Consider the following 12,038-nt stretch of genomic DNA (forward strand, 5'->3'; position numbering starts at 1 on the left):
AAAATGACACTTGAACTAAGACCTAAGGGGACTGTGGGAGTGGCATAGGTGGGAAGGGATGAATGAAGATTTTAAGGGTGCTCCTTAAAGTGCGCGGGAGCCCGGCGGCCGCCCGCTCGGGCGCTCGGACGCGGGGCCCGCCTCGCCCTCGCCCTCGCCCGGCCTCGCCGGCGCCCCCGCGCGCCCGGCCCCGGCGCCCCCGCGCCCCGCCGCCGCAGGGATGTCGTACAAGCCGAACTTGGCCGCGCACATGCCCGCCGCCTCGCTCAGCGCCGCTGGGAGTGTCCACCCGCCTTCCACCGGCATGGCCACGTCCTCCCAGCACCGCCAGCTGCTGAGTGACTCCGGGCCGCCATCTCTAGGCTCCACCCAGGGGACTGGGAATAGCCAGGTGCCCCAGAGCAAGTATGCCGAGCTGCTGGCCGTCATCGAGGAGCTGGGGAAGGAGATCAGACCTACGTACGCGGGGAGCAAGAGCGCCATGGAGAGGCCGAAACGAGGCATCATTCACGCCAGAGGGCTGGTTCGGGAGTGCTTGGCCGAGACGGAGCGGAACGCCAGGTCCTAGTGGCCTCCTTCCCCTGGAAGCTTTTCCATCTTCTTCCAAGACAAGAAGTTACAGTTCATCTCCCCTCTTCAGAAGAAACTCTTGCTTTCAAAATGGTAACAGTTTGGTTTTCCTCCTGTGTGCCTCCCATGATTCCTTAGGCTCTGACCCTACTACTGTCTCTAAGATGGAGAGAAGATTTTGGCAGTGGATTAGGGCTCGCATTTTCAATAGTTAGCAACGCCCAGGTTGGTTTTTTCCCCTAAGCATTGATGCTCAAGATGCGTGTCCGGTCACCTGTCCCACCGCAGACTGGCTGCCCACAGCGCTGGGCCAGGTCAGCCTCTTCTGTTACCCAGAGGGCCTTTACGTTCCTTCCCGTAAGCTAACCCAGCTGACGAGGGTGCTCAGTGCCCACCAACAGCACCTTCCTTAGGGGCCGCGCCTTTCGTCATACAGCGTAGATTCTGCTTCATGTAACTTCTTTTTTGCTTAAGCATTTGCATGACAATTAGTGCTTTGAAGTCAACCTAAAAAACGCACAAGTTATAAATACAGAAGAAAGAGCAACTGCCAAGCTACCAAGCCTGACCCCGAGGCGTTCCCACGGAGACTGGACACAGGTTCCAGCTCTGCCTTTCTGGAAGTTGGTCCAAACATCTGGAAGAAAACGACTAAAACCGTTTGCATCTTTGTATGTATTTATTACTTGATGTAATAAAGCTTATTTTCATTAACAAAAAAAAAAAAAAAAAAAGAAGAGTGCTCCTTAGGGAAATTGAGAGTAATTTATTATTAGAAGAGAATGAGGCAAACACAGATAGGATAATTGTGCAGAGACAGAATAAGAAAAGATCTATGGCAGGTTTTCTGGTGGTTTTAACTTCACATTAGGGCAAAAGGTAATTATTGAAGGATTAAAAAAAAAAACAGCTTATTTGAGATGCAGTTCACATATCACATAATTCACCCATTTCATGTGTACCAGACAATGGTTTTCAGTAATTCAAAGAGTTGTGCAACAGACACAATCTCATAATTAAAAGGAACACTTTTATCACACAAAAAGAAACCACACACCTATTAGTACTTTACTCTCTTATCGATCCCACAACCAAACCTGGCAACCACAAATCTATTTTCTCTATCAATGTATAACAAGTTGGTCCCCAAGGAAAGGGGAGGTTCCAGGTTCCCTGCCCCACCCAAGGTAGGGTGGAGCTGAGCAGGGACAAAAGCTGCTGCAGAGGACACTGGAGAAGGAAGGAAGCAGGAGGGAGAGGCAGAAGGAGACCTGGAGGAGGCACATGGAGCAGAGACTTGTGAGGAATCTGCTCTTGCTTTTTGGTCCTGGACTGGTTGAAACAGACATGGGTGAGAGACTCGTGGGGAGGCTAACACTGGCAGTGTTTATCTTGATTTTGATTTTGCTCTTTGCCTTCCAGACTTGTCTGGCTATTTCTGACCCTTTTCTATGGGTGTCCACTAGAAAGTGCTTTAGACTTATGGCAGGTTCTCGGCTTCATTGGCACTGCTTTGAGCCAATCCTGTTTGGCTGGACATTTACCCACAGGGGATGGGTAACTTTGGGTGCTTGATTTGGACACTTTATTCTTCCCCTTTTCTTTGTTGCACACTAATTGTATCTTTTAAAGTGCTTATGCACTAGAGTATGTTTTGCCTTGATGCAGAGGATGGCAGAATCTACATAAAGTGGGCTGGTTTGAGGTTCTGGGGTACCACTTCCTCTGTCCTGTAACAATGGATTTGCCTATTCTGGGCATTTTATAAAAATGGAATGATATAATATGTGGCCTTTTGTTTCTGGCTTCCTTCATTTACCAAGTTCCAAATTTCTTCCATGTGGTAGTAGCAGGTATCATCATTATCCTTCTTTTTATTGCCTAATAATTTTCCACTGTATACACATAGCCACATGTTATTTATCTATTCATCAGTTCATTGACATTTGGTTTCTTCTCACTTTTTAGCTTTTATGCATAATGCCTCTACAAACGTTCCTAGACCCATTTTAGTATTGACTTTGAAGAGTTTTAAGAATAGTTTATTCATTCAATAAATGTCTGTCTGAATGCCTACTACATAATGGCTGCATTCCAGGCACTAGATGTTTAGCAGCTAAAACTACCAGCAGTCAGATTATGTAGATATGTGTTCCATTTTCTCTGAAAGAGTCTTACTACCAAATTATCACTTCAAAAATATTAACCGCTATTCCTGAAACACCTGATTAAATACTGTGCTCACTAAAACATGATGTTTGGAAGATGTATTGTGTTGACAGCGTAGCTCTTGCTACTGTAATTTAATGAGAAAATATTTCTGGAACATTTGACTTCTATTAAGAACTATGTGAAGATAATAGTTCTTTAATCTTGCAACTCTTTGCAACATTCGTACAATGCACCAATTTTATGATTAGAAAGGTACTATGAAAACATTACAACTCATCTTCCAGCAAAACAAATTTTAAAAATTGTAGGAAAATTAAGTGCCTACCTCATTTCTGTATGGCTTTACATAGACTGTCCACTGATGGGTGTGGCCATCCTCTTCTCTTTTCTTTCCAAAATACCGAGCAACATTACCATAAACTATTGGTTTAACAATAGTAACCCCCTAAAAGAAAAATAATTTAAAGATCAACAATTATTGTCATTACCCAACAAACGGAATGAGAGTTTGGAAAGCTTGTTTTAAGGAATGGCAGGTAGTCGAACAAACTAGAGTTTGCTTCTGAAACCATAACTAATCAGAAACTCAAAACCCACAATATTAAAAAATGTTGCATAGGAAGGGGTTTTTAGAAAATTGATTTAGATAAAAATATTAATCACAATTGGATTCAAATAATGGTGAGTGGCACTTATAGCTGAAACTTGGTAAAAACTGGTGATGGTTTGTTTGCTACATTAGTGCTCACTTCTGAGATGTACATACATGTTTCTCAGCATCTGGCAAATATAAAGGCAATGAGTAATTGATAGATTATGATGGAAAGGAGAGATAAATTGAGTGAAGAGAAAATACGGGATGCTGCACATGAACTTGAAATCAACTTTGCAAGAATGTACCTGAAGAACAGAGAGCAAGATATAACATACATGAAAAGTGCTGTGCCAAGCTAATCAATAATAAAAAATGAGGAAAATGAACAAAATGGAAAACTTTTCATTGTGACTGAATAATCAGCAATTAAAATGAATACCTTTAGCCTAAAGCTAGGTCAGAAGATAGCAAGCAGTTTTTATAAAAACTGAAAAAAATATGGATATGCTATTGACACTTTTGTGGCAAGCACAGATGGAGCTGTTTCAAGGCCTGACAGAATGAGTACAAGCGGCACTGACATGGTGGATGTATAATCCAACCCCTACCTGCTACCTTCTTTCAAGAACAGTATTATTTGTCATTTTAAAGACAGGCAAGTTTTAAAAATTAAGGTGTTTTTTTTTTAAAGATTTATTTATTTATGCAAACAAGAACTGTGGTACAGGCCAGAGTTGTGGGGGGTGAGAGGATTCACCAGAAACAGAGTGGGGAACAGAACAGGCAGATTGACTGAAATACACTGCTGAGCAGCAGGCGAGTCAGGAGAGGTCTGCTTGACTATGTGGGCAGCTCCCTGGCCAGGGATCGAACTCATGCTACAGTGCCTATGGATAGCTTCATAGGTTTTGTCTTAACCACTTGAGCCACCAGGGAGGCCCCTAAAAATTAAGGTTTGAACTAATTCTTATTAACCAAAAAGTATTCCAGTGACTTCTTAAACATTTTGGGTTAGTTGCTACTATATTCTTGAGTTGAGAATTTATGTGTGTCATCTATACCCCAATTATATATGAATTCTAATATTAGACAAGACAAAGTAAGAAAAGGCATATCCTTACTTTTCACAAAATTCTCTCTTTAGACACTTTTTTCCTTAGATTTTCCAAATTGTTTACCCTTACATACTAATATTTCTGGAATAAACTATTTTCTTACAAGATGTTCTCTGAGTTTTTCCTCTCAGAATTCTCTCAAAGACCTTTTCATAGTGTAGGGTAAGGAAAAAGTAGCAGGCTTTTCTGCCCTCCTGCCATTAGGATAGATGAGGGAACCCTGTGGTCCTGAATGCATGCCCGATGGCGGGCACCTGAAGTGGATACACCTGGGCTGAGAGACTGAGTTTATAAGGGCGGTGTGGCAGGGACACTGCAGAAGCCAAGAACGAAGAAGCCAAGAGAAGCAGAAGCAGAACCACGAGAGAGCAGAGCAGCAGAGACCAACAGAGAACGCCGGAGAACCCAGACAGAGTGAAGACTTACTGGGGGCTGGGAGGCCTACCAGTCTCCTGGCCCCCCAGTATCCCTGCCTGCCCTGTACCTGGTAAGTCCCAATAAAAGCCTGCAAAAGCCACTGAGGGCTCTAGAACTCTCCTCCTTTATCCCTTCTGCTGGATCAGAAAACCTGCTCAGTGGCCTGTCCTGCCTCTACAAGACTTCTAAAAAAGCTACTGACTTCCCAACTGTGTTGTCCATCTTCATAGTGAGGGTCCAGATATTCCCAGATGTAGGAGGAGGTAAAGAAAATCTCCATTTTCCTAGCTTACCTAATTTTCCAAATTGTTCCTTTCCTTAGCATATCCAGTGGGGTGCCTGCAGATAGGCTGCCTGGAATGCCCTACAGCCCCTTTTGCTCCTTCAGTGAGCCAAATGGGCTCCACTCAACTCACTCAACCATTCTCTACCCTGTCTATCCTGACATTGAAAGTAAATTCAAGCCAAGCCACAAGAATAGTGCCAGTTACCTTCCTGGAGGATTTTATTATTTTTTTAAAATTAATTTATTTATACAAGCACTGGGCACAGTCAGAAGCGCGGGAGGATGAGAGAATTGACCAGAGCCAGAATGGAGAACGGAGCAGGCAGAATGACGAAGTACACTGCTGAGGGAAACAGCGGGCGCGGCAGGAGAGGTCTGCGCTCCATGTGGGACCTTCGCCCAGCGGTCGGGGATCCGACTGGCGCTGCAGAGGCTGTGGGCAGCTTTGCAACCCAGCACTCAACTGCTGCGCCACTGGGGAGGCCCAATTCCTGGAGGATTTTAGAACAAAAGAGTTCTTGCAACTCCTGGGGTCATTTCGGGTGGTCAGCAGCCTGTCCTGTTGTAAGGTCAGGAAGACCACATGGCAGGTTTTCTGATCCCATGCAGACCGGGTAAAGGAGGAGTCAGAGTCCTCAGTGGTTTTTTGCAGGCTTTTATTGGGGTTTACCAGGCATATGGCAGGCAGGGGTGCTGGGGGGCGGGAGGCTGGCAGTCCTCCCAGCCCCCAGCAAATCCTCACTCTATCTGGGCTCTCTGGCGTTCTCTCTGCTTCTCTGCTCTTCTGTTCGTTCTGCTGCTCTCGGCTTCTCTTTCAGCTTCTACTGGCGTCCCCGTGACGCTGCCCTTAAAAACACCGTCTCAGCCCAGGTGAATCCCATCTACCTCTACCCACACCCTATTCCAGGTGCCCGCCATCAGGCATGCATTCAGGACCGCAAGGATCCATCAACTATCCTGACGGCAGGAGGGCAGAAAAGCCTGATACCTTTTACCTTACCCTACACCTGTCATCAAGAAAACTGGTGGAAGGGTCTCAAGAGACAGAGGCTCCATCCCTTCCTGGTCACCAAATTGTTACCAATTCTGAAGGGCCATTGTCTTTCACCAACTAACCACACAAAAACTTTGAAAGCCAGTTAAAGGTTTCAATATAGAACATTTATTGTGGATAAACAATAGGGGAGGGAAGGGCCTCCCTGGTGGCACAAAGGATTAAGTCTCAGCACTATTGACAGCCACTGCAGCACAAGTTCGATCCCCAGCTAGGGAGGTGACCCACATGGCGCAGCAGACCTCTCCTGTCTCACCTGCTGCTCCCCTCAGCAGTGTACTTCCGTCAGTCTGCCTGTTCTGTTCCCCACTATGTCTCTGGTGAGTCCTCTCACCTCCCACATTCTGCCCTGTACCCCAGCTTTTGTATGCATAAATAAAATAAATCTTCAAAAAAAAAAATAGGGGAAGGGCCTCCCCAGTGGCTCAGAAGGTTGAGCACAGTGCTGTGGAGCTGTCTGCAGGCCCTGTGGCACGGGTTCCATTCACAGCCCACAGGGGGATTCCCACATGGCTCAGCAGACCTCTCCTATAGCGCCTGCTGCTCTGCTCAGAAGTGCTTTCGGTCTACCTGTTCTGCTCCCCACTCTGTCTCTGGTGAATCTTCCAGTGCCTCTGGCCTTTACCCCAACTATTGTATAAATAAGAAATAAATCTTTGAAAAAAAATTCATCCTCTAAAAAAAAAAAAAAAATAGGGGAAGAGGGACAAGTGTCCCGAGTAGAGAGGACTGGGGGTTCTGGTTTTATGTGGCTGATCACCAGGACTGGGCAGCAGCATATTGGCCGTCAGGTTTTGTAAGCAAGGCATCAGAACCTTTAAGCACACACAGACGCTTTACATGATCTCAAGTTTACACCCTTTCTCCCTCACTCTGAAGGGAAGTGCATCTCAGTCCATCAGGTTCCCAACAACAGAAAGGTAGAAGGAGCTAGCACCAGGTTAATCCAGTAACACAAACAGCAAGCCAAACACAGGGACCCTGTAACAGTATGTGGATTGTTTCTCTAGCTCTTACTAGGTTTAGGGGGACAAAGAAATAAGATTGATAAACAAATAGGTCTATTTCAAGGCATGAGATAGCATCTACAATTCCATAAAATAAATTCTTCTAGAATGTTGTCATGAGAGTAAGTTGCTAAACACAGGCAAAGGTGAATAGGGGTTTAAGAAATTTAGAGGCAAATTTAGAGGAAATAGTAAAAGTAACAAATCTTTTTATTTCCCCAATATTTCTTTTTCTTCAGAGATCAGATGGGTTTGAACAAACAAAGATAAGATATGAGTTGCAAAGCCTTTAATGAAAAAATGTTTTTCTTGTTTACAACATGCGTAATTTCACATCTGTGATTAATTACAATTATTTCAATTTTTGCAAATTCATCTGCCTCTGTGTTTAGTGACAATGCATGACTCTAGGTCAATAACACTAAACCAGCAACAGCTCAACTATCTTTTCTATTCATTCATAACAAGCCAGATGCATAGAAGAATTCTTTGAAGGACGAAAACAGATTGATATATTAATTGTGATTTTTATTTCTAAAGCTATAAAAGCAACATTTAAAAACTCCTTGCCATTAGCATAAAGGCCACAACTACCAATCTCTTCAAGAAAAGCTGTTCTGTATCTTTGGCTTCCTGTGAGGCCACTGTGGAACGTTGGTCTTAAAATCCTTAGGGCTAGAGTGCCTAGAAATGTACTGGATGTATTGGATAGTCTAAAATTTCACAAACAGCCATTCTGTTAGTTAGTAAACTGAAAATTCTTGTAGGCTTCATATAAAATGATAAACACATTGGTAGATATTAAATCTCTTAGGGGAAAGACCGTATTTTGTTTCTATTTCTGTTTAAATGCAATTTGTTTGAAAAAAAATGGTATTGTGACCTTCTCCTCAACTACTACTCCCTTAATATGCAAAGAAACAAAATGAGCTGAAGAAGGGAAATTGCAGTTAAACTCCACAACCCCTTATGTACTGACTGACATCTCTGTTTTGACAACGGTTTGTCCATGCCACCCTGTAAAGGAAGGAGAAACAGTGATCAGCTTAAACTCATCTTCACTGTAATACAGACACTTTAAATCCTTTGGGAAAATAAACTCTTTCATGTAAATGAAATACAGGCTATAGCTAGGTCCTGGTTTGCTATTTAAAAAATGGAAAAATGTAAACCAAGTACTTCATTTCCCCCCCAAGACTTCACTAGAGCATAGAGTGGTGAACAGCTATGTGCATTTGACAACAGCAACTGCTAAGTGCATTCCTTAGTTCCAAAAATAATTTCAAGATACAAGAAGGAGCTGGAGAGTTATAAAAATTCGGAAATCCCCTAAAATAAGTTGAGGCGGGTCCTCGGTGGCACAAGGGGTTAAGACAAAACCCACAAAGCAATCTGCAACCACTATAGCATGAGTACAAACAAATCCCTTGCCAGGGAGCTACCCACATGGCACAGCAGACCTCTCCTGACTCCCGTCAGCAGTATATTTCAATCAGTCTGCCTGTTCTGTTTCCCACTCTGTCTCTGGTGAATCCTCTCACCACCACACCCACCCCACACCTCTGGCCTGTACCCCAGTTCTTGTATGCATAAATAATCTCCCCCCAAAAAATAATAAATTGAGGCATAAAGGAGTAAGATTCTGAATCAGTAAAAATAGACTGTTTCTAGGTAGTACATTATTTAGCAGAAGTCTAAAGCTACAATTTTAAGTTCTCAGTAGCATACTTTGGATTCTGAAAATCTTCTCTCACAATAACTGAGTACAATAGCTTTCGCCTTTGATGTAGAAAACCTACCAAGCTCTAATGCCTTGTGGGTCTCTGACAACCCTCTTTGCACATTTAACAGCCTCAGTGATGTCATCTCGAAGTAAAACTGAAAAAGAAGTGGGAAGGAGGGAAAATAACTTTCTTAGAAATTCCATTTGAAGTTTAGGGTTAGCCAGCTTTATTCATTTAGGCTAAGGAAAGAACACTGAAATTATTTTCCAGGCGTCTGTGAATGTTGAGGGAAAACTAAGCACTGTTAAAAGCAAAAAAACCAAAAAAACAACAAACCAGCTATTCTACTACTTGAATTTACCCTAAAGAAGTAGCAAGAAATGCACCCGGGACCTCCCTGGTGGCTTGGGGGTTAAGCCTCACAGCTATATGGCCTGAGTTCATATGAGTTACATCCAGGGCCAGGGAGCTAATCCACATTTGGCACAGCAGACCTCTCCTGTCAGGCCTGCAGTGTATTTCAGTAAATCTATCTGTTCTGCTCCCCACTCTGTCTCTGGTGAATCTTCCCACCCCTCATACCTCCAGCCTGTACCCAGCTTTTGCATGCATGCATAAATAAATCTTTTTAAAAAATTAGAAATGGAGTGTCATGTTTCTAATTCGGTTTAAAGTCATTCAGCAAGTCTGCATAAAAGAAATGAAAATGACAAAAGGGTAACGACTTTAACATAATGTAATGGGCATGTGCATATGGCCATTTATGACACAGATACCTCTAATTTTCTCTAGATTTAGAACATTTTATAATAAAAAGTAAATACAATTTTAAAAAAGGACTAAGCAACCAAATTATCCTTTAAGTTCCGCAAAGTAAGTTGGAGGAATTGCACTCTGATTGACAAAATATCTGTAAGTCCATTTATAATAAATTAATAGGTCATCCCAGGAACATTCATGTATTAGAAAACAGCAAGCTTTTATTATAGTGACTCTTTAATTTCTTATATAAGGATTTATGAGAATAACAGTTTCTAGAAGTTGAGGTGGAGGTTTTCTAGGTCAAGACTTTTCCATTTACACTGAATCTCTATCTTGTCTTACAATACAGCTATTGTCTTACCATTGCAGGAAATACCACAGGCATTGACGGCCCCTGGGGTTTTTCCATCATTACACCACCAGCGGCTATTGATCTGAAATATCCCATAATCGGTGCTTCCGCCTCCTGGATTATAGTTTGTAGCTCGTGTGTTATAACCACTTTCCCATTTAGCCAAGCACATCCCTGAAAAGAATGTATTTTTAGTAATAAACAGCAACAGGTGAGTTATACTGCATATCATAATCAGCTCTATTTAGCTAATTCTATTTTTCTAGTAACTTATATAAGTATAAAGAAGTATTTTATTTGTAACTATCTTACTACTTCAGTGTTGAAAGTTCCTTAATAGAATCCTTTTTTTTGCAAATCATTTTTAATACCAACGTAGCAGGATAACACACTTAAAAATATTAAATTGACTGTTTCTATTATTGCCATTGCCCTTTCCTGACTCCGCACCCTCAGACAAGATTCAGCCTAGAATAGAAAAATCAACAGAGTTGTTGAGTGAATTTTGCAATTAGTGGCAAATACATATGCTGATGGAAAAATGTTATTAGGAAAAATGAGGATTTTCTGAGAGAAACGTTTTCTTATAACACTTGAAAATTAATTTGGATATCAAATTAGAATCTGGAAAACAAGTGACAGGAAAGGGTAGGCTGCTTCATCCATTCCCATATACATCCACACATTCATTCAAAAGTATTAAGAGTTGAGGGGAAATGTTTGAATTCAGTCTAAAAAGTACAGTGATTACACTGACAAATATTGATTAAATATAACATAACTTTCATTCAGGGCACGTCATGAATTGGATGGAGGAAACTGAAAAGTATTAATTAACTAACTGGGAGTAAGAGTAATAGGACATTTTATGCTGCATTTCAGAGTTCCCCTGACAGTGACTGAGAGGAAATAGATTCTTACTGCCCTAGTACTAAGAGTGCAACATAACTTTGCTGTTAAAAATCCCATTTCATGGAAGGGGAATGAAAAAGGAATCACACTCTACTACTCTAGGCTCGCAGAATCCAAATGCCCGAATGGAAATGACTCGAGTCAAGTACTAGAACTTAACAGAGATGTCTGGAGTTCCCAAATGCAGCTCTCAGTCAGCCTAGCTGTGTTGAGTCAGGGACAGCGGGCACCAGAAGGGTACAGGGGCCCTGGCTCACTCCCTGTGCCCTCCTCATTCCTTCATTTGGCATTTCTGATTCTAAAGGAACAAGGTGATTTTTTTTTTTTTTTAAAATTTGGTTGAGGTAATATTGCGGTACCCATCAGGTATCACCACCAGGCACTTACCCATATTTCACCACGCATTTACTAACATTCCTCCACCATAGACCCATTGTGCTTCCTTTCTTCTTTCTTCTTACCCTTTGTCCTCTCAATTGGATGTTTTTGAGGAATGTAAGAAAACAAGCTTTCAAAACATTTTAAAAGCCCATTCATTCAAATCGCCACTCTTACTGTTCATCTTCTAATATCTTACCCACACTTGGCTTATGGAAGTATGAAGTGGACTTACAATTTGCCAGGCTGACTCCCCTGTAGCCATCCATTCCAAATCTTTTCAGAGTTCTGGCCAACTCGCATCTTTCAAAGACCTTGCCTTGGACAGTGATGGCAAAGAGGAGAAGCCCGAGAATAAGGAAAGCCTTCATGTTGCCTGGGAAGCCAGATGTCCAGCTGAGCATCCCCAGTCACCCCTGGTATTTAAAGGGTATTAACTTCCTCTTCCTCTTAGTGGTTTGGCAGCTCTACCCTTTGAGATGTAAGGAAAACAGGAAAGGTGGTGGGTTGACAAATTTTTAAAAATTTTTTTTCTCAAATTAAGCTACATGGAAATGATGAAATGGCATTGTTGAAAGAACTCGCCCATGAAGAAGTGGGAAGTAGCGCTGTTTCCAAAATAGGAACTTTCTCCCACTTTGAGAAACTACAAGAAATTGAGAAAGTATAAGAATTTGAGAAACTATATGAATTT

At 42.3% G+C, this 12,038-nt stretch overlaps 2 protein-coding genes across 2 annotated transcripts; one reads left to right on the top strand and one right to left on the bottom strand.

Moving 5' to 3' along the window:
• Window positions 1–220: 220 nt before the first annotated feature.
• LOC311184555 (cyclin-dependent kinase 2-associated protein 1-like) lies at window positions 221–568 on the top strand (the record flags this gene model as incomplete). Its single annotated transcript, XM_084254649.1, has 1 exon — window positions 221–568. The coding sequence occupies one exon, from the start codon at window positions 221–223 to the stop codon at window positions 566–568; it is 348 nt and encodes a 115-aa protein (XP_084110775.1).
• A 7,598-nt stretch (window positions 569–8,166) lies between these two features.
• LOC311185152 (lysozyme C) lies at window positions 8,167–11,721 on the bottom strand (the record flags this gene model as incomplete). Its single annotated transcript, XM_084255648.1, has 4 exons — window positions 11,580–11,721; window positions 10,064–10,228; window positions 9,016–9,094; window positions 8,167–8,233 (listed from the first exon to the last, which is right to left on the bottom strand). The coding sequence occupies exons 1-4, from the start codon at window positions 11,713–11,715 to the stop codon at window positions 8,167–8,169; spliced, it is 447 nt and encodes a 148-aa protein (XP_084111774.1). The 5' UTR covers window positions 11,716–11,721.
• Window positions 11,722–12,038: the final 317 nt, after the last annotated feature.

Source organism: Talpa europaea (genome assembly GCF_964194135.1).
Source record: "Talpa europaea genome assembly, chromosome: 15".
Classification (NCBI taxonomy): Eukaryota; Metazoa; Chordata; class Mammalia; order Eulipotyphla; family Talpidae; genus Talpa; species Talpa europaea.